Source organism: Monodelphis domestica, chromosome 2 (assembly GCF_027887165.1).
Source record: "Monodelphis domestica isolate mMonDom1 chromosome 2, mMonDom1.pri, whole genome shotgun sequence".
In the NCBI taxonomy this organism is placed as follows: Eukaryota; Metazoa; Chordata; class Mammalia; order Didelphimorphia; family Didelphidae; genus Monodelphis; species Monodelphis domestica.
The window spans coordinates 272,684,308-272,709,123 of NC_077228.1; the positions used below are offsets into that span (position 1 = coordinate 272,684,308).

Consider the following 24,816-nt stretch of genomic DNA (forward strand, 5'->3'; position numbering starts at 1 on the left):
TTCTCATTTTTAATCCACTCTGCTATCCACTTCCATTTTATGGGCAAGTTCATCCCATTTACATTCAGTTACAATTACTAACTGTTTATTGCCCTCCATCTTATTTTCTCTTTTTGATTCTACTCTATTCCTACTCACCATGTTTTGCTTTTTATCACGCCCCTTTCCCCTTTCTCCAGTTACCTCTCTCCTTCCCTTATCTTATTACTTCTCAGTAGGGTAAGATAGAATTCTATACCCCAATGAGTATATTTGTTTTCCTCTCTCTTAGCCCGTTACAACAAGAATAGTTTAAGCATTGTCCATCACCACCCTCATCCTCCCCTCCCTGTAATAATTTTTTACACCTCTCTGTGTTATATAATTTACCCCATTCTATCCCTCTCTGCCCTTTTCTCTCAGTGTAATCCTCTTTTACATCCCTTGATTTTCTCCTTATTGGTTCTTTCATGCCTGTATTCCTTTTGTGTCATTATTTTAAGATTGATTGGAGAGGAATCTCATGGTGACTGTTCTCTGCTCTACTCTGTCATCTTGACCTGAGGCTATATTTATCTTGGGTCTAAGGATGATGGTCATTAGGGTAGCTAAGTGGAGCAGTGGATAGAGCATTGGGCCTGGTGTCAGGAAGACTCATTTCTCTGAATTCAAATCTAGCTTCAGATGCTTACTAGCTGTGTGACCCTGGACAAGCCACTTTACCCTCTTTGCCTCGGTTTTCTCATCTTCAAATGAGCTAGAGAAGGAAATGGCAAACCACTCAAATATCTTTGCTGAGAAAACTCCAAGAATCACGTACAAATCAACAGCAGCAGGGAATCTGTAGCTTATTAATATCCTTGCTAAAATGTGCTACCCAAACCTGATTATAGCACCCAAATTGTGTTCTGACCATATCTGGACTAATTTTCTGCTTCTTTCTGATGTCCCACACCACAATGAGGATAAGGCATGACTTAACTATAATTTTTAACTGTTTGGATATAACTTATAATTACTATTCACAATCAGGGAATTAGGTGGTATAGTGCCAAACATGGAGCCAGGAAGACCTGAATTTGAATCTTGCCTGAGATAGTGACCTGTTTTAGCCTCAGTTTCTTCATCTGTAAAACGATGATAATAGCAGCTATCTCCCAGGATCAAATGGGTTTTTATATACATATATATTATGTGTGTATGTATATATACATGCATATAATATAAATCTTAGCTCTTATCATCATTATCACCCACTTACCTCTTCCTAAATCTGATGCTATATAATGAAGATTAAGGTTTTTTCACAGTAAGGACTACTGGTATTTGTTACCATCAAAGCTTAATTCAGTTATATTCATACAATGAGATCTTGGAAAAGTTGAGTGTAAAGCAAACATTGTATACAAAACATACATTATATGTTGAATAATATTTTCTCACTCTATTAAAATTTCATAAATTTGTTTGGAAAGAATTGGCTTCCAAGATGCATTTAATGAGAAGCATATTTGAGAATTTATATTTATTACAAGGAGTATTCTATGTTTGTTATTCACCATCTATATGCAATTAATTCTCCTAAGCCTTTGCAGTGAAGGTTAATGTAATCAATCCACATGTTCTTTCCTTCCATAGACAGCACTGGATGGAGCCCTGAGCCTGGAGTCAGACAGACAAACCTGAATTCAAATCCCACTTCAGACACTTACTAGCCATGTGGTCCTGGGCAAGTTATTTAACCACTGTCTGCCTCAGTTTTCTCTCAAAATGGGATAATAGCAGCAAATCGAATATTCTAAAGCACATAGAATCAGACACATAGCAGGTGTTTAATGTTTTCTTCCTTTCCTGTTCTTTAATAATACCTAATATTATTGTTTCACTGAAAAAGCATCATATACAATTTTAGAGCCATTTGATCCTATAGCCACTCTAAGATTTGTCCAAATAGAATTATCCCCATTTTATAAATAAAGATACTGAGGTTTAGATAAGTTAACTTTTTTTAAAAGCCATAGTAGGGAAAAGAGGAAATTAAGAGAAAGAAGAGGAAAACTCAGAGGGATAAAAAGTGAATCAATTTGGCCAGAACATAGTGAAGAGAAGTCATGTATAATCAACTGAAGCCAGCTGGTGAAGAATTTAAATACCAGATTTTCTATTTTATCCTTGAGGCAGCAGGCAACCATTGAAGCTTCTTAAGTATAAGAGATGTGAGCTGGCCAGACCTATTCTCTAAGGAGCAATGAGGAAAATGAGGTGAGGATAACTCTAAGGTTGCAGATGTAAATATCTAAAAAAAGAGTGGCATCTTTGACAGAAACAGGGAAATTAGGAAGAAAGGTGATGGGGGGGGGGAGATGTTATTCTTTTTGTGGTAGCAAAAAATTAGAAATTGAGGAGATGACCATCAATTGGGGGATGGCTGAACAAATTGTGATATGTGATTTTTATGGAATACTATTGTGCTCTAAGAAATGATGAGCAGGGTAGTTTCAGAAAAATCTGGAAAAGACTTATATGAACTGATGCAAAGTGAAGTGAGAACCAAAAGAACATTGTACATAGTAACAATAGTGTAACAATGATGAACTGTCTTTACTTAGCTATGCTAATCAACAGTAATCTAACACAATTCCAAAGGACTCAAGATAAAAAATGTTATATATCACTAGAGATGAACTCTGAGTATAGATTGAGGCATACTTTTTTAAACTTTATTTTTCTTGGGGCTTTAAAAATGTTTTCTTTTGCAACATGGCTAATATAGAATATGCTTTTTCATGACTTCACAACATGTATAATTGATATCAAATTGCTTGCCTTCTAAGGAGAAGAATATGAAACTCAAAAATTTTTTAAACGAGTGTTAAAAAATTTAACATGTAATTTGAATTATTTAACAAAATTTTTTAAATTGTGGTGGCAACAGCAGCCTTCCCAACCTTGTTGGGAAAAGCCAGATAAGCAAATGAGAGACAGTTTCTTCCACCCCCAAGAAGAAAATGAAAATTAAGAGAGATATAGGATGACAAGGTGAGAGAACAGAATCTTCAAACCAAAGGGCAATGAACTTGAATTTTAATCCTGGAAAACTAGAAAATTAAGGAAATGGTTGGAAACTATCTGGAGATAGCATAATAGCATAGTGTGGTCAGAGGATTAGTCACAGAGCTATAGTTCTATATGATCTGGTCCTGCTTCTTGACTCTTGGTACATTTCTTAATCAAAAACCTGTTTCCTTCTCTATAAAATGGGGATAAAATAATACAGTGCTAAAGCAGGAAAAGACTCTATGAAATCTTCCTGTTGGATCCCTTTATTTTTACAGATAAGAAAACCAAGGATCAGAGGAGATGAAGCATCTTGCCCAGGGATATTTACGGTCCCAACCTCAAGAGATGGCTTTGAGAAAACAAAAGCTTTGTAATCCTAAAGTGTTGTCCAAGCATAATTCATTTACTAAATCTTCTCTATAAAAGGTAACTGCCATTCCAAAAATAAACCTGTTTGAGGCAAACCTTATATACCCTATTTATATGGCAATGAGACATCAAGTGATGCCTTTATTTATGAAACCTTGGGGAAAAACACCTTCTAGTGCAGCATATAGCAAGTCCAGGGTAAGAACACAGGCCATGCCTTAGCCTTCTCAGTGATGGATCCTTTCTAGGGATATCTGAGAGGGTAGCAAGAACCGTTTCAAGTAGTCTGGGATCTGGGCTCAGATGAGGGCTACATTCCCCACAACTTGGCCCTGTGGAACCCCTGGGAACACAGAAGGCCATCTGTGATCTCTGCATTGTAGGAAGAAAAGTGGTCTTTAGGTTGCTGGAAGCCCTCTGCTACAACCCTCCTTATGGAGAGGGCAAAGTTACATTCCTGGAAGAGAGCAAGGGACAAAGTGACCTGGGAAGGCATTGGCCAATGGAGTTCTGAGAAGCATCAGGGCACGATGCAATCAACAGCAAGGACAGGGTGCTTGATTAAAGCAACAATTAACCAATCAAAAATATTTATTGTGTCTGCTGTGGACAGAACACTAGGCTTAGTGCTGAGAAAGACACAAAGGTTAGGTAAGACATAGTCCCTACCCTTAAGGAATTTACAGTGTAGTAGAGAGACTTAAGATCAATTTCTCTTTAAAAAACATTACATTAAGAGTTCATCAGAGAGGTGTGTGTGTGGGGAGGGGGGGGTCATCCTGTGTTCAAATCTGACCTCAGACACCTGACTGGATGATCCTGGGCAATTAACCCAATTCCCAACCTTACAATTCTTCTGCATTGGAACCAATCCCCAGTATTGATTCTAAGGCAGAAAGATAAGGACGTAAAAAATGTTCATAAGAGGCACAAAAATAAGTAATATGTAAAGTCTGAGGAAGAAGATTGTTATAAATTGGGAAGATTTGGGTGGCTTCTTAGAGGAGATAAATGTAATTTTGAGATAGACTATTTTCTCTTTTAAAATTTAATTATTTATTTTTAGCAGTTTTCTTTTTTAGTTTTGAGTTCCAACATCTTTTCCTCCACCCTCTCTCCCCACTCCTGAGAAGGCAAGCAATGTTATCAAATATACATGTGAAATCATGTAAAATATTTTCATATTAGCATTTCCTCTTCAAAAGCAAGAAAAATTCACCATGAGTCATTTGGAATTGTCTTGGATCATTGTATTCATCAGAGTAGCTAAATTTTTCATGGTTGATTATCATTGCAACATTGCTATTACTATACACAATGATCTGGCTCTTCTCACTTCACTTTGCACGAGTTCAAATACTATTTTTCTGAAAACATTCTCCTTTTCATTTCTCATAGCACTTGTTCAGCCATTTCCATCAAATCCAATGCTTCATGATCCATTTAGATTTTCTAGACAAAGATACTTCAGCAGTTTGCCATTTCCTTCTCCAGTTCATTTTACAGATGAGGATATGAGGCCAACAGGATTAAGTGACTTGCCCTAGGTGACACAGCTAGTAAGTAAACCAGATTTGAACTCAGGCCTACTTGACTTCAGGCCCAGAATTCTCCATCCCAATGATGCCACAACTTGCTCATCCATTCTCCAGCTGATAAGCATCCTGATTTCTATTTCTTTGCCACCACAAAAAAGTGCTGTTTTTAATATTTTTGTATATAGAGATCCTTTTCCTTATATTTCTTTGAGTTATAGGCCTAATAGGAATATTCTTGGCCAAAGGCACAGATTTATAGCCCATTGGGCAGAGTATCAACTTATTCTTCAGAATGGTTGAACCAGTTCACTTCATCAACAATCAATAGTCTACTTAGCTTTCTCTCATACCTTCTCATATATGTAATTCTGATAGGTATAACATGGTACCTCAGAGAGTTTTGCCTTTCTCTAATCAGCAATTTAGAGCATCTTTTTCATGTGACTACCGTTTTTATTTCCTCTGCCTGTTAATATATTTTGACCATTCATCAATTGGAGAATGGCTCTCATTTTTATATATTTGATTCAGTTCTATACTCGGTATGTATTTGAGAAATGAGACTTTTATAAGAGAAACTTGCTGAATTTTTTTTTTGATTCTTACCTTCATTGTCTATGGTACCTTTTAGTGAAATGTGGTCACCCCCCCCCATTACTTCTTTTAATTAGTTTTTAATTTTTTAAATTTTTAATTAGTTCTATTTTTGCCTTTGTTTTGTCTGAGATCATGATTGCTACCCCTGCCTTTTTTAGTTCAGCTGAAGCATATTGAATTCTTCTCTGGGCCCTATTTTAATTCTGTATGTGTGTTTCTGTTTCAGGTATGTCTATTTTAAACATTTGGTTGGATTCTGATTTTTTAATCCATTCCTATATCTGCTTCTGTTTAATGGCTAAGCTCATTCTATTCATATTCACAGTTTTAATTGCTATGGATTTTCCTTCTATCCCATTTTCTCCTATTTTTTCTTTTCTCTTTTTATCCAGCCCCTTCTCAAAAGTTTGCTTCTAATTACTTGCCTCCCTTAATCTGTCCTCCCTTTTATCATTCCCCTGCACCTAACTTTCTTATCCCCTTCCCCTCCTATTTCCCTACTGGGTAAGTTATATGTCTGTACACAATTGAATATGTATATACATTCTTCCCTCTTTGAACCAATTCCAATATGAGGTTCAAGTATTTCCTGCCCCCTCATTTCTCCCTTCATTGTAAAACCTCTTTCTTGCCTATATTACATGAAGAAATTTTGCCCTTTCTCCCAGTGCATTCCTTTTTTTATGCCTTGATTGAGATGGACTTCAGAGGATGTAAAATTTGCAAATTTTGGAGCTGGAAGGGACCTTGATGGTCAACCTACATCTGACCAATAACCATTCTACCACAAACTGAACCTGCTTATCCAACCTCTCTATTTGACCTTTTCTGAGAAGTGATTCATAACTGATTCTTGCCTTCTACTTCTGGATACTCTCTCTTGCCAGGGTTTTAATGGCACAGCTTTCTCTTTGTTCTCCTCCTATCTTTCTGATCATGCCTTTCTCAGTCTCTTTTGCTGGATCCTCCTCCTTTGGGGGGGAGGGCGGGGCACAGGGCTCTGTCTGGGCCCTCTTCTCTTTCCTCTCTGGCCTTGGTTTCTCTTCTGCATTTTAGTCCCATGTCTCCAACTGCCTATTGGACATGAATTCAATGTCCATAGGCATATCAAACTCAACCTGTCTAAAACATGTCCCCACCCCCACCCCAACCTTCCCCTCTTCAGAACTTTCTAAGTAATCTTGAGGGAACCACTGTCTTCCCAGTCTGTCTCAGCTTTGTAACCTTGACTCCTCATCTACACCCCTCAAATATCCAATGAATTAAAAATCTCATCTTCACATTGGCTCTTCTCTACACTCACTTACCACTAAGCCTAAATTCAGGCCTTCATCCCCTCCCTCCCAGACCTTGCCTTATCTTCCCCGACTAATCCATCCTCTACACAAATGCTGGGGTAATTTTCCTAAGGCTAGATCTCACCATGTCACATAGCCCCTCTTCTCCCCACTCAATGAATTCAATTGGTTCCCTATTTTTCAGATCAAATATAAGGTTCTTCCCAATATGGCCCTGTCCTACCTTTCCAACCTCCACACTTTAATCACTGGCACATTCTCTATGGTCTCCCTGCTATTCCTCACATGGAGCTCCCCGTCTCTCATCTCTGTTGAGGAACATGCTCCACAGACTTGGAATGCTGTCTTCACTCCTTCCTTCTGGCTCTTGACATCACTGGCTTCTTTAAAGACTTGGCTCAGATGCCATTTTCTAAAGGAGCTTTCCTGTCCCTCCTCCACCTCTGTCACCCTCCTATTCTGTTCATCTTTCCTGAACCTCTTCATTCTTGTGTCTCTCTTTAGACTATGGAAGCTCCTTAACGGTAGGATTGTTGTGGCTTAGTCTCCTCTATATCTACAAGGCTTAGCACAGTTTTTAGCACACAGTAAGCACTGAACAGATTGTATGTTGATTGTCTAATTGCTCTGGGGTAACCCATTCTGCTTTTGGAGTTAGGGGCATGGGGTGCTTAGATAGGGCTAGCACCACCTCTGGTGTGAGGGCTTACCAAGTCCTATTCAGGGCTGCTCATTCACCTTTGTTGCCCTCCCTTTCACACAGCTCTCATTTGTAGCTCTAAGAAGCTATAGCAGGTATAGTAGCCAAGCTCTGGTAAAACCATCTTGGAAGATGGCCTAAACCATATTGAGGGTAAGCAACACACTTCAAACCCATTGGTAAGTTAGGAGGATGTCTATCCCAAGTATGTGAAGGCCCCCCCCCCCAGTGGGAGGGATGAAAGAGAACAATTTGTTCCAACAGTCATAAAGGTGATGGTTAGAGCTTGGTCACTACTGCATCCCAGGTCATCACCATGTGTCCTGACTTTTGTCTTGCCACTGGCCTTTGATGACTCTGGAAGAGAGAGTGAGGCTGAGGACTTTGTGCAGTTCTGCTCCACTTAAATTCAGTTCACATCAAGACACCACCCCATAATATCATGGTTCCTCTTCTAAAAAGAAGGCTGAACAACAACTGTTAGGGAGTTTCCTTACATCAAATCTAAATGTGTCTCTTTGCAACTTTCTCTTATTCTTAGTTCCACCTTCTGGTGACCACCCTTTAAACATGATTAGCTTTGAAGACAGCTGTCATGTGCTCCCAAGTCTCCAAATTTAACATCTGCAGTTCCCTCAGCTGATTCTCATTTGACAAGAACTTGAGGCCCTTCACCATCCTGACTGTTGTTGACTCTGAATACTCTCTGGCAATATCTTTCCAAAATGCAGTTCCTAGAATCGAAGACAAACTCCCAGACACTATCTGAAAGGATAGTGGGATTATCAATTGCTTGTTCCATTCCTGATACAATAAAAGATCACTTTAAAAAAATTTTTGGCTGCCATACATCACTATTGATTCATATTGAGTTTTTGGCTGCTACAGCAGAATTGCTGTATTGCTAATAGATGTAAATTCTCTACAATTGTATATTGTATTTTATTTTTAAACCTTTACCTTCTGCCTTAGGTATTAGTTCCAAGGCAGAAGAGTGGTAAGGGCTAGAAAATGGGGGTTAAGTGACTTGCCCAGAGTCACACAGCTAAGAAGTGTCTAAGGTCACATTTGAACCCAGGACCTCCCGTCTCTGGGCCTGCCTCTCAATCAGAAATCTACTTCACTGGGGACAGCTGGGTGACTTTTTAAAAATCCACACATAAGACTTTCTGTTTATGCTTATTAAATTCCATATTATTATATTGCCACTAGAAAATTTGGAAAGTATGTCATCAATGTTAAGCCACTGATAAAAATGCCTAACAGCAGAGCACCAAGGACAAATCCCTGGAGATCCCTTTTCACGTTATTGGACCATCAAAGACCAGCCATTCTATTAGTTTTGTATAAATCTAAATGTATTGTTGTCTATGCCTATAGCTTTATGAATGAGTAAAGGCAAAAATATTATTAAGCACTAAGTACAAAGCACCATGCTAAGTGCTAGAGATACAAATAGAAAACCTAAAGTCCCTATCCTCAAGGGAGCTCACATCCTAATAGGGGGAAACAAGGCATAGGAAGCATCAGCTGCCAGTGAGATAGGAAGGCCCAGTGAATCTTAGGTTGTAGCAGCAAAGCAAATGGTAATGTATTTTTTAAACCCTTATCTTCCATTTTAGAATCAAGACTGTATTGGTTACAAGGCAGAAGAGTGGGAAGACATTGGCAATTGGGGCTAAGTGACTTGCCCAGGGTCATAAAGCTAGGAAGTATCAGATTTGAAGCTAGGGCCTTCCATTTCTAGGCCAGGCTCTCTATCCACTGAGCCACATAGCTGCCCCAACATCTTCTTTAATGTTATTTCCATCAATAAAGTCATATGTTTCTGTTGCTGAACCATTTGACAGTGCTAAGGACTTTGGTAGTGAAACTATAGATTTTAAGAGGTGGACAGAAGCTATAGTACCTTCAGAGGCAGCTTGCTGATCATATATCCACAAGGGTTGCTCCCTTCTATAATGGCTGAGAACCAGGCTAGAAGTGGTGGTTGGCTGGGGCAAGGGAGGGGGAGGTTATTCTTGGGGCTCTTGAACTCTGATTCCTGGGCCATATCCACCACAATCCAAGAAGATGTGGTGATGGTGGCTTCACCCACTTGGCACATGCTACTTCCCACAGGATGCCTTGCTGCTCCAGCTAAGGCCAGTCTGCTTTGCCTGCTTAGTTTATGGAAGGTAGTGATGATGGGGCATAGAGGGTGAACTCTTTGTTTCCCTAGATGATGGCTGCTGGGGCTAAGCTGGAAGCAGGACTGATGCTTTGTTAAGTAATTTATATCTACAGAATTCCCCCGAGTTTAGTAATCCTGTCCATAGAAGAAATTAAATTAATCTGGGTCTTTGTGGTTACTCTTCCGTTTCTAGATATTCACTAACCATGCCTTTAATCGTATATTTAAGAATTGTGTCAAGAATTAAAAGATAAACTCACTGGTCCATAGTTTACGGACTTCATTATCTCAACTTGAAAATATTCTCTCTTCTCCAATCATCCAGCACAAAACTCTCCTGCTTTTTTTCAGTCTTTTTGATATCACTGATAATGGCTTAAAACTGAAGTTTTAAAGTGGAGGAGTAACAGAGCCACTCTTCTTCATAAGGAGTATCCTTGTCAGTGGCATAAAAAACAGATTGGAGGAGAGGATATAAGTGGGAAGATTCTATGAAGGTTATTAATTATGTAGATGGGGCTAAGGAGGACCTGCATTAAAGTGGTTGTAAAAGGGGCAGTTAGGTACCCTGGTGGATGAAGTGACAAGCCTGGAGATGGGAGGACCTGGGTTCAAATCTGACCTGAGATACTTCCCATCTGTGTGCCCCTGGACAAGTCACTTAACTCCATTACCTAGTCCTTACTACTCTTCTACCTTGGAACTAATACACAGTATTGATTCCAAGATGGAAGGTGAGGGTTTAAAAAAAAAAGGATAGTAAAACAGAAGGTAATGGTTTTAAATAAACAAATAAAAACAAAATGGTTGTAAGAATAGAGTTGAAACAGATGGGAAGAAGTGTAGTGGAAAGGGAATCCATGATGCCTTGTAATTGACTAGATGGAAGAGGTGAAATAGGGTAAAGAGTTAAACATAACTCCAAGAAGAACATGGACTCTGGGCAAAAGGTTAGTGCCATAGAAATAATAAAACCAGGAGCAGGTTGAGGTTTTGGGGGAAAGGCTTTAAAAAAGAAACTTCACAGAGGATTGGGGAGGTGTGGCTGATCCTGTTTCCTGGTAAAGAAGAGGTGGGTAGTTTTTGGAGAAGTGTACCTTCCAGAAAAAGGGAAGTGATAGTTTGCTGTACTCTACTTTATTCAGGTTAACCATTTAAGATCTCTCACTTCCTGCAAGGTTCTGCTCCAATGGCAATGCCATCTTCCAAGTCTTTCTTCACCACTTCTCCAGTTTCTAGTGCTTCCTTTAGATATGTAAATTTAATACTTGCATATCTATATCTATATTATGTACTGCTTCCACCCCCACTAGAATGTATACTTCTTGAGGGCAGGCATTATTTCATTTTGGTCATGCATGAAGTAGACACTAAATATCTGGAGAATTGAATTTTAATTTAATAGGGATAAATAGAATGTTTGGGAAAAAATTTAATTTCAGTACAGGATAAGGATGGGCATGGGGGAATAAGAGCTAGTCTGAAAAAGACCAAGGCATTTTAATTTCCTGAACTCAATCAAAATCAGCAGTTATACGGTGCCCCAAGAAAAGCTGCAATCGTAGGCTGCATTGAGAGCTGAAATATCCAAAGGGAGAGAGGTGGAGAGCTTACTGTCCTTAGCCCTCACCCACATCCACAGTAGTATGTTCTTTTCTGGGTATTATACTTAGGAAAAACATCTGACTAGATTAGAAAGCCTGGGAGGATCAGTTGAGGTTTAGCCTGGAGAAGAGAGAACTTGAGAGTTATCTTTAAGTGTGTGAAGGGTTATCATATCAAAGCCAATTAGACTTGTTCTGCTGAGCCCCAAAGAGAAGTAGGAATCATAGGCAGAAATTGCCCAGATAGATTTAGACACAGAGCAAATCTAATCCAATCTAGCAAAAAATGTATTTAGCACCTACTACTGGCCAAGCACCATGCCAGGCACTGAGGATACAAAGACAAAACAGTCCCATTATGAAGAGATGCAAGTAATTAGAGAACTACATAAGCATTTGAAGAGTAGGGACAGAGCATTAACAACAATGAAGATCAAGAATAGAACAAAAATTTTGAAGAAATTTGGGATTCTAAGAGGCACAGATGAGGAGGCAGTGCATTGCAGGCACAAGGAGACAGCCTATCCCCAGACGAAGGAAAATGGAATACTGAGTTTAAGAAATAGCAAGTGGGCCAGTCCATCTGGAAAACAAGGCATGAAGGAGAATCATTTACAATAAGTCTGAAAAGGTAAGGCTAGAGTTTTCAAACCGATAAGGACTTTAAATACTAATCTGAGGAATTTGTATTCTTTTTCCCTAGAGGTGACTGGGAGTCACTAAAGATTCTGGAGAAAGGGAGCCAACTAGTAAGAGATTTATGCTTTAAGAAGATTATTTTGTAAACTATATAGATGGATTAGAGAAGTAAAACAACTAGAAAAGAGTCCAATTAGAAGGCTATTGCAATGGTCCAGGTATGAAGAGATGAAGAAACTGAACTAGATGGTGTTTGTGTGAGTGGAGGGAAGGGGACAAAAACAAGGGATGCTGTGGAAGAAGAATCAACCAGATGAAAGAGAATGAGATGAGGATGATCCTGAGGTCTAAAACCTGGATAACCAGCAAAGTGACCCTCTTGAAATAGGGAAGTTAGAAAGAGGGGTGGATTTGGGGGGAAAAGATGAGTTCTGTTTGTAACAGGTCAAGTTTTGATACCTATAGGACCTCCAGTTAAAAAAATTCAGCAGCTCTGTATTGGTGATAGAGGAGACTTGGAGGCTGAATATTTTGATCAGGGAATTATCTCCAAAGAGATGATCATTTAACACACTGGAGATAGTTGAAAACACCAAGAAAGGGGGTGTAGAAAGTAAAAAAGGTCCCAGGACAGAACTTTAAGAGTTAAATGGTTAGAGGGCATGACAAGGGTGATGATCCAGCAAAGAAGGCTGAGAAGGAGCAATCAAACATGAAAGAGGAAAATCAGGAAAAAGAAATATCACAAAAAGCCAAAGACTCAAGCAAGGAAAAACAAATACTTCCTAAGAATCAGAGCTGTCCAAAAATACAAACAACTGGTCTTGGAGGTAGTGGGCTCCCTCCACTGGATCCAGCCTTGGATAATCAGTTGTTGGCAATAGCATATAATCAATTTCTGATCAAGAATAAGATGACTTCTATGGTCCCCCCTTCTAACTCAGAGATTCTGTGAAGTATATAAGAACTCGGTAACCCTAGAAAAGAACTCTCCAAATACAGGATAAAGTGGTGCTTAAAATGCAACTTAGTAACATAGTGTGACAAGATTGAATACACAGAAGATTTAAAATATTTTAGTAGATAAAATGATGCTTGGTATCATGATAGGAAAATAACCAAAAACTATATATAAATACTATGTCAAGCTAGGTCACAGTGAAGAGCACTCCCCTATCCCAGGAGTCATAACTTAAGAGCAAATATTTATACATGTCCCTAGTTCTCTTGCCAGGAATTTAATACAGGTTATATAAAGGCAGCACTGTATAGTGACTAGAAGGTTGGTCTTAGTCAGGAAGGCCTGGGTTCAGGACCTGTCTTTAACCAGACTTACTGTGAGACCATGGATAAATCAATGCTTAACCTCTGAGCTTCAGGCAATTAACTCCCTAAAACCCTAAATTACAGATGAGTTGTCAATCTGCAACAGTGCAGAAAATTTCTATACAGGATATTCCTGATAGTAATGAAATCTCAGTTCAGACCTCCCAATATTACATATTTTAAAAAATTTGCATATGTATGTTATGGGGTAAAGAAGATTTCGTGATAAAGACAGATTCTTAAAGATGAGATTTAGTGACAGATTCTTCTAAGCACACACAAAATTTGCCTCAATTGAGACACAGGAATGCACAGAATATAATTTAGAAGTAGAAAACCTAGATAAAAATCTAGGTTTTGACCTACATTTGCCATAATATAGGTCAATTTATATCCCACTGCTGCTCTCAGTCACAGCAACAGCCTAACAGTTTGACTTTAGCTATAGGCTAGAAGAAGCTGGCTATGCCTGCTGAGTAGAATGGAATCAATTGCCAGAATACCTGGCATAGAAATTAACCCCAAATTGAACAAAGATTATTTTTAACTTTACAATGTTATCTCTCATCTACCATACTAGATGATCAAAGTACAATTACAGCATTATAATAATAGCATACTAGAATCGTTGGAATAAAAAGCATTTTAGGGTCAAAATATTCAAAGGACTAGAAGAATTTTTTTCTTTTTGTCAGTCCTTCTGACAATAGTATTCCCAGCATGCACCATATCCTTCAGGTCTCTCCTATATCTCCGATAAATCTGCAGGACATTCTGAAATCCTATAGATTGCTCATTTCCATTTATGTAATAGTATAATATTTATGGGGAAAAGAAACAAACTAAAAACGGGCTCTCACTAATATGACAATGTTGCCCTTCATTCTTTATTCTTTATTATCCTACAATAAAAAAAGTTCACTCATTAAGATGATCAGGGTTTAGTATATATTGATTTAGATAAACCCATATATAAAATAAATATCTGGAGTTAATGAAAAAACTGATGAATTTTATTAAAATATTATTTGCTTTAGATTCACCATTGCATTCCTTTAAACAGTGATTTCCCCAAATGAGTCAGTTTAGAACTAGTCAATTTCAGAAAATAGTCAATTTTCAGAAGACCACTATTGAGTAAAACCAGATATGGATATTCCAGAGCACCATAACTTAATAAATGCTTCTTTAAGTTGTTTTCTATAGGCTAGTACTGACACCAAGTGGTCACAAAAGAGACATGGGGGATAATAAAGCTTTTACAGTAGCATAGATTCAGGCTTGATTTTCTCAAGTCTTTAAAAATTTTAGCTCAGTTTCAGATATCTGCTACAGTTGGCAAACCTGACAGTTTGATCATAGAATCACCAAATTTGAAAGTTGGAAGGGACCTCAGCAGTCATCTAGTAAACCCACACACAAAAGGAAGATATTCTGTTTCATTTGAAGAGAAGTGAGGCCTGAGGTTTAACCTGTCCAAACAAAATACCAAATGTCCTTCCTCTGTATGTGGAAAGGAATGGAAGGGCCAATAGACTCAATAACATTTACATAAAATCCATATATATATATATGGATTTTATATATATATTTATATATATATATGGATTTTATGTAAATATATATATATATATATATATATATACGCAAAGATAAGCAGTGTAAGGGGGCAGCTGGGTGGCTCAGTGGATTGAGAGTCAGGCCTAGAGATCCAGGTCCTAGGTTCAGATCTGTCCTCAGACACTTCCCAGCAGTGTGATCCTGGGAAAGTCACTTAAGCCCCATTGCCTAGCCCTTACCACTCTTCTGCCTTAGAATGAGTACATAGTATTGATTCCAAGATGGAAGGTAAGGGTTTAAACAACAACAACAACAACAAGGTAAGCAGTGTAGTGGATAAGTGGGGCAGCCTGAGAATCAGTTAGACCTAATTGTATTATTAGTTCTTGTGTCACCTGTGTCAACTAAATACCATTAGAGATACCCCAACTGAAGAATAGTACCAGAAATTCTTATCTTCATAAAATTTAGGCTTTATCAAACCTACCATAATAATCAAAGATCAAAGATTTAGCTATTATACTTAATTTTGGAGAGGAAGGAATATTTTCGGTGTCCTGAACCTGCTATATTGGGCTATCAAGTTTAAATAATTATGGTACCTTTTTCTCTAGAAAAGGAGATCAAAATCCTTTTGGATCTGAATTATTAAGCAACAGGCATTAAAAACGCATGCTAGAAAAAAAGGGGGATAAGGAGGGGGAAAGGGAGAAAAAATGAAGGCAAACAAGGGAAGGAAGAAAAAAAATTAATTATATAAGCAGTAATTGGACACAGATGTCCCTTTAAGAGGAACCACCTTCCCTCATTATCTCATTAGTAGCAGCCATCTGGAGCACTGAGTCAGTGCCTTGACCAAGAAACCTCTTGTGGTGGACAGAAATCCTAGACATACAAGAAGGCTGATCTGGGCAGGTGCTGCAGTTTCCCTGGTCACAGCTTGGTATCACTGTCTTGCAGGTCCCACTGTGGATTTCTCTGGGATCCTCACTCTGTGGATTATTCTTCTGGACGTCTTGCATCCTAATGATGTTATCTGGGGATGGATTGAAAGGGAAGGGTTTTGCTTTTAGCCCTCAACAGAAGAGTTATTCTCTCCAAGTTCTAACCCAGGTCACATTGTACTCCTCAGAACCCTCCACCCCAACCCCAAGGCGGGTGGGACGCTGAGAGAATCCATCTCAGAGATGGATGGGGCCTTAGAGGTCATCTAGTCCACCTAGTTTCCCATCTAGGATGGGAAAATGAGGCCCATAGGGGTTGAGTGACTTGCCACTTAAGTCTCTCTGGAGAACAGGTCTGAGATTCGAACTCTGGTCTTCAGTGATATTCTTTACACTACAGAGCGAGATTAAGACAACTTAATACGGATGAGTTTGGAGTCCGGGGTGGGTTGTTTCCCGGCCTGCCCATCCGGCCCTGCCTACAAGAGGAGGGCTCTGGAGAGCACTGCCTTCCCTCCTCTATCCTACAAGGCTGCTGCCGCAGACTTATAGGGATGGATGGGCCGGGAGTTCAGATCCGTCGCCACCTCCTGCCTGGTTCACTGTGTGATTTTGGGCTCGCCCTCTCTGGGCTTCAGTTTCCTTCCTTGAGAGAGACGGCCTAAAGGTCCCTAGTGGCTTTTGACCTCCCCCAGATCCTACCACCGCCTGCCCTCACCTCCTTCAACCCTCGACCGCTCGCCCCGCTGCTGAAGCTGCTTCTGCTACGCGAACCACCCTGCGCGTCTGCCTGGAGATCGGACCGCACCACGGCGCCCCGACTCAGTCACCAAAGGGGGGAGCGTCAGCCGAAAAACGGTCCAGGAACCTGTGGGGAAACTGCGCCACCTGTCGCGCGCCCCCGCACCCAGCGTCCACAGCTCAAAGTGGGAGAGTCCGGGATTTGAAAACAAACCGCCGCCCGTCGCCCAGGGCAACCAGGGTGACGACCACATGGCCGAGAGGACAGAACCGGTGAGGCTCCGCTGGACTGTTCCATTTGGAGGGGAGGCACGGACGGATCCAAAGGGCATCAGACGGGAGGGAGAATAGAAACCCGTGCCAAGAGCAGTTCCAGGCAGTTGGACAGACAGACCCCGAAACTGCCAGATGCAGAGACGGACACAGACTGACTGAGACAGAGACATACAGCGGTAAGATCCAGAGACACATCCTAAACTCAACATGCTCATCATCTTTCCCCCTAAATCACCCCCTCCCACCTTCCCTAGATTCCTCTTTGTCTCTCACCCTCATTTCCAAGCCATTGACAAGAGCTGTCAATTTCCCCCTGGTAACACCCTGCGTGACGCAGCCATCATTGGTGCAGGCTCCTGCCTACACTACTGCAATGACATACTGGTAGGTCGGCCTGCTTCCAATCCATCCTCCAAAGTGATTTTCCTAAAGCACAGATCAGGTCATGATGCAAAGATCCATCATGGAGCCTTCATATAATACTGATGAACCGTTCTAGGCAAGCAAATATTGCTGGGTCACAGGGTATGCCCAATTGTATAGTTCTTCAGCCATAGTTCCAAATTGTTCTCCAGAATAGCTGGAGCAGTTTACAACTCTACCAATAGTACATTAATAACTCAATTTTTCCACATCCTCTCCAGTATTTGTCATTTCCCTTTTATGTCATATTAGCCAATCTGATAGGTAGGATTTGTCATCTCAGACTTGTTTTGTTTCTCTAATCAGCAATGATTTAGAGCATTTTTTTTAAACCTTTTAAACCTTTACCCTACATCTTAGAACCAATGCTGTATTGGTTCTAAGACAGAAGAGTGGTAAGGGCTAGGCAATAGGTGTTAAGTGGCTTGCCCAGTCACAGCTAGGAAGTATCTGAGGTCACATTTGAATCCAGGACCTCCTGTCTCTGGGACTGACTCCCAAACCACTGAGCCACCCAGCTGCCCCGCTATAGAGCATTTTTTGAGTTACTATTGATTCTTCTGAAAATAGCCTGTTCATAGCCTTTGACCATTTATCAACTGGGGAATGGCTTTTATTTTAATAAATTTGGCTCAGTTCCTTATGTATTTGAGAAATAAGGCCTTTATCAGAGAAACTTGCTTTCCCCTAGTTTTCTGTTTTCCATTTAATTTTGACTGTATTAGTTTTATTTGTGCAAAAGCCTTTTAATTTCATGTCATCAAAATTATCCATTTTGTATCCTGTGATGCTCTGTCTCTTGGTCATAAACTCTTCCCTCATCCATAGATCTGACAGGTACTTTGTTCCAGGCTCCCCTATTTTACCTATAATGTCACCCTTTATATGTCTCACTTATTTATCCATTTTGACTTTATTTTAATATACAGTATGAAATATTGGTCTTTATTTTCTGCCAAACTACTTTCCAGTTTTCTTAGCAACTTTTGTCAAATGGTGATTTGTTATCCCCAAAACTTGGATGGTTGGGTTTATCAAACACTAGGTTACTATGGACATTTACTACTTGTATATTGTATACATAATTTATTCCACTGAACCACCACTTTATTTCTTAGTTACTATCAGATTGTTTTGACAATTACCATTTTATAATGTATTTTGAAATCTGTACTGTTATGATGCCTTCTTTCACGGTTTTTTCATTGATTCTTTTGATATTCTTGACCTTTTGTTCTTCCAGATTAATTTTATTACTATTTTTTCTAGCTCTATACAATAATTTTTTGGTGATTTGATTGGTATGACACTAAGAAAGTAAATTAACTTAGGTAGAATTGTAATTTTTATTCTATTTACTCAACCTACCCATGAGCAGCTAATATATCTCCAGTTGTTTATATCTGTCTTTATTTCTGTGAAAATTGTTTCATAATTGTTTTCACATAATCACTGGATTTGTCTTGGCAAGTAAACACCAAAGAATTTTAGATTGCCAGTAGTTATAGTAAATGGAATTTCTCTTTCTATTTCTTAATACTAGATTTTGTTGGTATTATATAGAAATATTGGTAATTATGTGGGATTTTTTTTATATCTTGCAGTTTTGCCAAAGTTGTTGATTGTTTCAATTAGTTTTTTAGTTAATTCTCTAGATTTCCCTAAGTATACCATATCTGTAAAAAGTGATAGTTTTGTTTCTTCACTGTCTATTTTTATTTCTTCACATTCTTTTTCTTGTCTTAAATGCTATATGTACTATTTCTATACAATATTGAATAATAGTGGTGATAATGGACATCCTTGTTTCATTTTTTTGTGTTTTTGTAAAGTTTTTATTTTTTTTTTTCGTACTTTTAACAGGGAGTGGCCTTATTATAAAGAAAACTCGGTTGTATTTAATAAGCCATGTCTGAGTAACTTTATTTAAGATTCAGGTGAAAGTGATACCCAACAGAATATGGCACAGACATCAAAAACTAACTTAAAAAAATTTTGTTTGTATAAAACAAGCTCAGGTTTTAATGCAAACATTCAAGGAAACTCTTAATTTTCTAAAATAAACATGTCAATACTGGCCTTCCCAAAAGCTGAACCAGCCCAATAAATCAGGGACACTGTTATCACCTTTCAATTTCTTCATAGCTCCTAACAGAAATTACTTGCTTAATTTTTCCCTTAAGTTTTTTTGTCTGCATTTGTATTCATTGCTCACAACTTGGTGTTCATATTTTAATTCAGGAAAGTTGGGAGTTTGCCTGAATTATCCTAATCCTCTTAGACCAATTTCAGTCTTTGGGGAAATAGTATATCACATGTTAAAGCAAGAAAGAAATGAATCATTTGATATATATAACCCCTTATAACCCACTATGTTCCTGAAATGATGTCTTAAGTTAACTTTAACATAGCTTTAATGGCTCTTTCCTTTTCTGTAGTTCAATATACTTAATGTTTTCTAAGTTCAGTAATACTTACTTTTTTTCCCTTAAGGTTCTTAAACTCGGGCTATGGCCCTGAAATAAATTATCAATACATCCAACTGTAAAATCATTCATCAAAACTATAAGTAATAGTATGTGCTAATATTCTTCTCATCACATTTCCCTTTTAACACTAATGAGGCTGTTAGTCTTACAAAATGCCACTGTTGCATGGATTTGCTATTTAGGAATAGCTAGGTTTTTCAATATGCTGATGCCCACCACAGATAATTCAATTCAGTGTATTTCACAAGTCTCTTTCTTAAAACGGCACTACCGACTGCCCAAACCACCAGATATAGTATCATTTAAAAAATATCCTTGCTAAAGTTTGGTATAGACAGATAACTGAGCTAACAGTGGCTTAAAGCAGACCTTTGTTAAAAAGGGAGTTCTAGCCATGGAATTAATTTGCTTTTAGCAAGACTGGATAACCAGGTAGGTACACTTTTAGAATATGATGAAAACAAAACCCTGAATTCTTATTCAAGCTATATGGCTGATTCTCTTCCTAAACGTTCATAATTGGCTTTCACACTCATTTTGCATAGCTGTAAACCGAACAGAACTCTACTCTGTTCATAAGAATACTGAGGGCAAAAATTAATTGTCTGAGTTGGAGAGTGCTATTAACCAAATAATCAGGTTTCAATCAAGTTTATTATTTCTCGAAGTAACTTTCTAGTCACTGTGATGTTTCATATCTTACCTGTGGTTATCACAGCGCTCTATGTATAGAAGCAGCAAGTGTATATGATACAGTGGAAAACAAAATTACACTGTGTGAAAAAGATAATTTAAAGTAGATCTTCACCCAAATCCCATTCAGATGTAAAAAATTAAAAAAAAATCTGTGAACACATTCACTCTTAAGTTAATATTGCCATATCCAAATTCTGCTTCCACTACTATATTTTATGGGCAAAAATTCCAACCTAATGATGATTTGCACAAAGGAGAGAGGGGAACAACAATTCACAATCAAGAATATCACTAAACATTGCAGTATTTCCAAGAGCTGGAAAGGTATAAACTAATATTCAGAGCTGCCACACTGACAGGCTATCGATACAGTCTCTTGTATGGTCACTTTTAACATATGACTACTATATGAGTGAACCAAATAGGGAATGATACATTTCAATCCACATGACCAGATTTATGGAGCTGTAAATAGTAACACAAGACAGGCCCAAGGAGGCTCAAATCCAAACTATAATTTACACACGGAGTGCATGTTATAAAGCCTTCACGACATACAAAATTTGACAAGTATTCCAGCTCTTTAAAAAACAGTGCCTGTTTGCTTCAGCTTATAGCCAGCCTTATCTGGCCTGGTTCTGATAAGCCTGTTACATAAAGTGAATTTCCCTTCTGCTGAAAAGAAGCCGGTAGACATCCCTAGATGCCATCAAAACTAGTGGCTGACTTGGTAATGCTGCTGGTTCCATAGTTTCCTATTACATTCATTGGTCTGAAACACAAACTGAAAACAATTCGGAACCAAAATGTTCTTCCAAGTCTTTTGCCACTTTTTCTTTTTTAATCATTTTAAATGGAAGGGAAAGTCAGAATTTATTGCTTCTTATCATCAACAGCAGTTTCAAAGGGATAAGAATTAACCAAAATCACGAGATCTTTGGTCATGTTAGTAACAGGCTTCTACTAGTTGCTTATCCTTCTCATAATGCTGCTTCTTCCAGTTTTTCCAGTATGGCCTGGATCTTATAAACAGCCTCTTTTCTTGCCTGTCGAATAGTGTCCTGGCCACCAGTTTCAACTGAATCCATTTCCAAGAGCTCCTTGGTTAGCATTTCTTCTAGAAGCCAGTAAGTCTTGTCTGTCTTTTTCCCTACAAACTTGTCTACTTCTTGTTCAAGGTATTGAACTTTCTCTAGCACTTGTGTGGTTTTTTTAATACCTGGTGGTTGACCTTCGTCTGAAGATGAATCATCAGGGATTTTATATCCCATATCTTGATTGCTGGGAATTCTCCTGCCTGAGTTACCGTACATCTGAGGCTGGGTACTGTACTGAACTTTGGAAGTGAAGAGGTCTGGATTACTGCTCATAGTTTCTGAGGAGGATTCGTACTGATGGACATCGCTGGGAAAGTTGTTCCGGTTCACACCTTGCTTTGGCTATGAGGGATCCTTGGAATCCTGGGTGGGAGGTGGGGGTGGAGGTGGAGGGGGTGGGGGTGAAGGAGGTGGCTGAGAGGATGCACTGCTGGACCATGACGAAGTGGATCCTGACATAAAGTAATTCCCAGATTGTGCCGAGGGTGCAGCTGAAGAAGGCCAAGAGTAACGTGTTGTCATTCCATAAACCCCAGAGGAGGTCCATACTTGCTCCTGTGTTCGGAGGGGTGGTGGTGCTGGTGGTGGGACATTAGGATTTCCATCCCCGTATGAGTAATGGGGGTGGGCCATCCCAGGACTCTGGGACATAGGATATCCTGGAACATGCCCCCTCAGAGGAGGTCCTTCAGTCTGACAGTCTTGCTGTGGATAAGTCCAAGAGAAACAGGGTTTGGGCTGTTGCCGGGGGAATGATAAGTGCTTGGCACATCTGTCGTATAAGGGGCTGGGGGATGCCCAGATGAGTAGTAAGTCCCAGAATATGAGGATGCTGTTGCTCCGGGGCCTGTGGGGTATGGTGGACCATAGGCCCCATTTGTGTAGGAATCCATTCCCTGGCTTTGCAAATCCTGTCTTCCAGGATATGCGCTTGGATATGGAGCCCTAGTTGGGGCTGCTGAATTCCAGTAGCTGGGTCCATAGCTAGGATAAGGTGACCGCTCCTGGTGGCCTCCGGCCCGACAGGGGTCCGGCCAGGCGGCTCCACTGGGGTAGTAGCCCCCGCCGCCTCCGCAGGCTCCGCAAGCGCCGCTGCCTTCTCTGGGTCACACAGCCTCCGCGGGGCCGCCTCCGCGCATCCTCCAGGGCCCAGGAGGCGGAGGGGGAGGCGGCTCGGGTCGTGACGAGGTGGGAGGCCCAGGCGGTGGCACGTCTCCAATGCTGGGTCCCGGTCCGGGTCCAGCCCCGTAGTAGCGGCTGTAGCCCGGGCCGTCACTCGGGCCATAGCCCGATCTTCTCAGGGTAGACATTGGCTCCGCTATCCCGCCGCACTTCCCGCTCCCCCCACCCCGAGCCCAATCTCATTTTTTATCTTATTGGGAATACTTCAGGTTTATACCTGTTGCAGATAATACTTGTTCTTGGTTTTATATAAACACTTTTCATTTTAAAAAAGGTCCCATTGTCCCTATAATTTCTGGTTTTTTAAAAATAGGAATCGGTGTTATATTTTGTCAAATTATTTTTCTGTATCTATCAATATAATAATATTATTTTTGTTTTTGTTTTTAATATATATATATACATATGTATGTATATTTTATACTGGCAATATCCCCAATATTGAACTAGTCTCACATTTCTGGTACAAATTTGACCCGGATGTGTGGTGTGTTATCTTTATGATAGATTTATATCGCCTTGCTATAATCTCCTTGCTAGTATTTATTTAAAATTTTCACATCAGTATTCATTAAAGAAATTGGTTTATAGTTTTCTTTCCTTTTGCTTTCCCTAGTTTAGGTATCAGCACCATATTTGTGTCACAAAAGGAATTCGGTAAGAATCCTTCTTTATCTTTTTTTTTTAAGTTTATATAGGATTGGGATGGATTGCTCTTTGAACATTTGAGAGAATTCACCTGTAAAGTCATCTGGTCCTGGGAATGTTTTTCTTAGGCAACTTCTGTCTTTTACCTCTTTTTGTAACTCCAGTGCTTATCTTAGTACCTAGCACATAGTAGGTGCTTAACAAATGTTTACTAACTGACTAATTCCTCAACAAAAACAGACATAGAGCCTAACTGGTTCAGAAACAAACACAGAAGGCAAAATGGGGATGAAGAAGCCATTAAAAACTACCTCTGCCAGGAATCCCTTCTTTGTGTTTCCTCCCAGAAGAACAAAGAACCTTTGGTCAAATGCATTTAATACCTAGACGCATTGTTTTTTAATAGTAGAGACCACATTCGATTGAGAAGCCACTCGTGGAGATTTTTTAAAAAATCGGTAGTAGTAGTGACCTACTGTTAGACTGTACTAGGAGAAGTAAAAAGTTTAAAGAGTTTTGAGTTTTATTGTTTTTGTTTAAAAAAAACCCAACCAGCTCATTTATCCAAGTAATAGCAAAATAGAAATCAGAGAAAGTATACACAGGAGAACTATATCAGACAATACAGAGTCAAGGAGCTCTCCTACTGGGAATGAGATAACTGTTCCACTAAGAGAGTCCAAAATCTCATCCATGATGATTTTCTCCAGTTTCTGGTGTAGCAGAGATGGAGATCAGGACATGATGGAGACTGCTAGCTCCTCTAATGTTGGCTTCTTTCCAGAGTCTTTTTCTAAAGCAACTGAGGGGGGTTGGCATCTTTCGTCCTCTCTCTTGAAGCTGACTTCAGAGCTCAAAGAGACTAAAGGAACTGAATAGTCAGAAGAGACCAAATGAAGTTTTCTTCTCTCCTCCTCTTACCAACTTGACCCTGCCCATCATGCAGGTATCAGCCTTGATCTCCACCAATATGAAGAGAGAGTTCTGTAACAATAGACTTTGGGGCTTCGATTATATCCCCCTCCTTGGCTGGCACTCTTAGCTGCCAGAAAAAAATCACTCGCGTTTTTTTAAAAACATTGACTTTGCATTTATACTGTATAGTGACTTGGTAAGTACCTGAAATCAGATTTAAACACAGGAAGATGAGTCTTCCTGACTCCAGGCTAATTGTGCTACTTAGTACATGTTACTGCTTCAGTTTAAGTTGTATCTGACATTTAAGTCTATCGACAGTATTATTGTTGCAGCTATTACTTTTTTTTAACCCTTACCTTCTGTCTTAGAATTGATACTATGTATTGATTCCAAGGAAGAAGAGCAATAAGAGTTAGGCAGTGGGGGTTAAGTGACTTGCCCAGGGTCACACTGCTAGAAAGTGTCTGAGGCCAAATTTGAACCAAGGACCTCCCATCTCTGTATAAATGCTAGTCACTATTATTAGTATTGGTGTCTTTAACAGAAATCATTTTTTGGA

General features: G+C 39.4%; 2 protein-coding genes and 1 pseudogene across 3 annotated transcripts in view; all 3 read right to left on the reverse strand.

Moving 5' to 3' along the window:
• The window catches only part of TCP11 (t-complex 11), a 41,003-nt gene extending 24,228 nt beyond the window's left edge, over positions 1-16,775 (reverse strand). The window contains exons 1-2 of one of the 2 annotated variants that reach the window (XM_007483714.3): positions 16,506-16,775; positions 15,739-15,879 (exon numbers count right to left, since the gene is read on the reverse strand). In XM_007483714.3, coding sequence (XP_007483776.1) covers positions 15,739-15,865 — 127 coding nt within the window. In that variant the 5' untranslated portion in view covers positions 15,866-15,879; positions 16,506-16,775. Of the gene's footprint in view, positions 1-15,738; positions 15,880-16,505 lie in introns of those variants that run through there. The other variant, XM_007483715.3, reaches the window with a different exon arrangement.
• Positions 16,776-21,219: 4,444 nt separating this feature from the next.
• Positions 21,220-21,862, reverse strand: LOC130457348 (BAG family molecular chaperone regulator 4-like). The gene has a single exon (XM_056818076.1). The coding sequence runs from the start codon at positions 21,780-21,782 to the stop codon at positions 21,393-21,395; it is 390 nt and encodes a 129-aa protein (XP_056674054.1). The 5' UTR covers positions 21,783-21,862; the 3' UTR covers positions 21,220-21,392.
• On the reverse strand, positions 21,220-22,846 carry LOC103095456 (BAG family molecular chaperone regulator 4-like; annotated as a pseudogene).
• Positions 22,847-24,816: the final 1,970 nt, after the last annotated feature.

What these genes read in the sequence shown, in the direction of transcription:
- LOC130457348 (XM_056818076.1), bottom strand. Translation starts at nt 21,782, where the DNA reads ATGAGCAGTAATCCAGACCTCTTCACTTCCAAAGTTCAGTACAGTACC.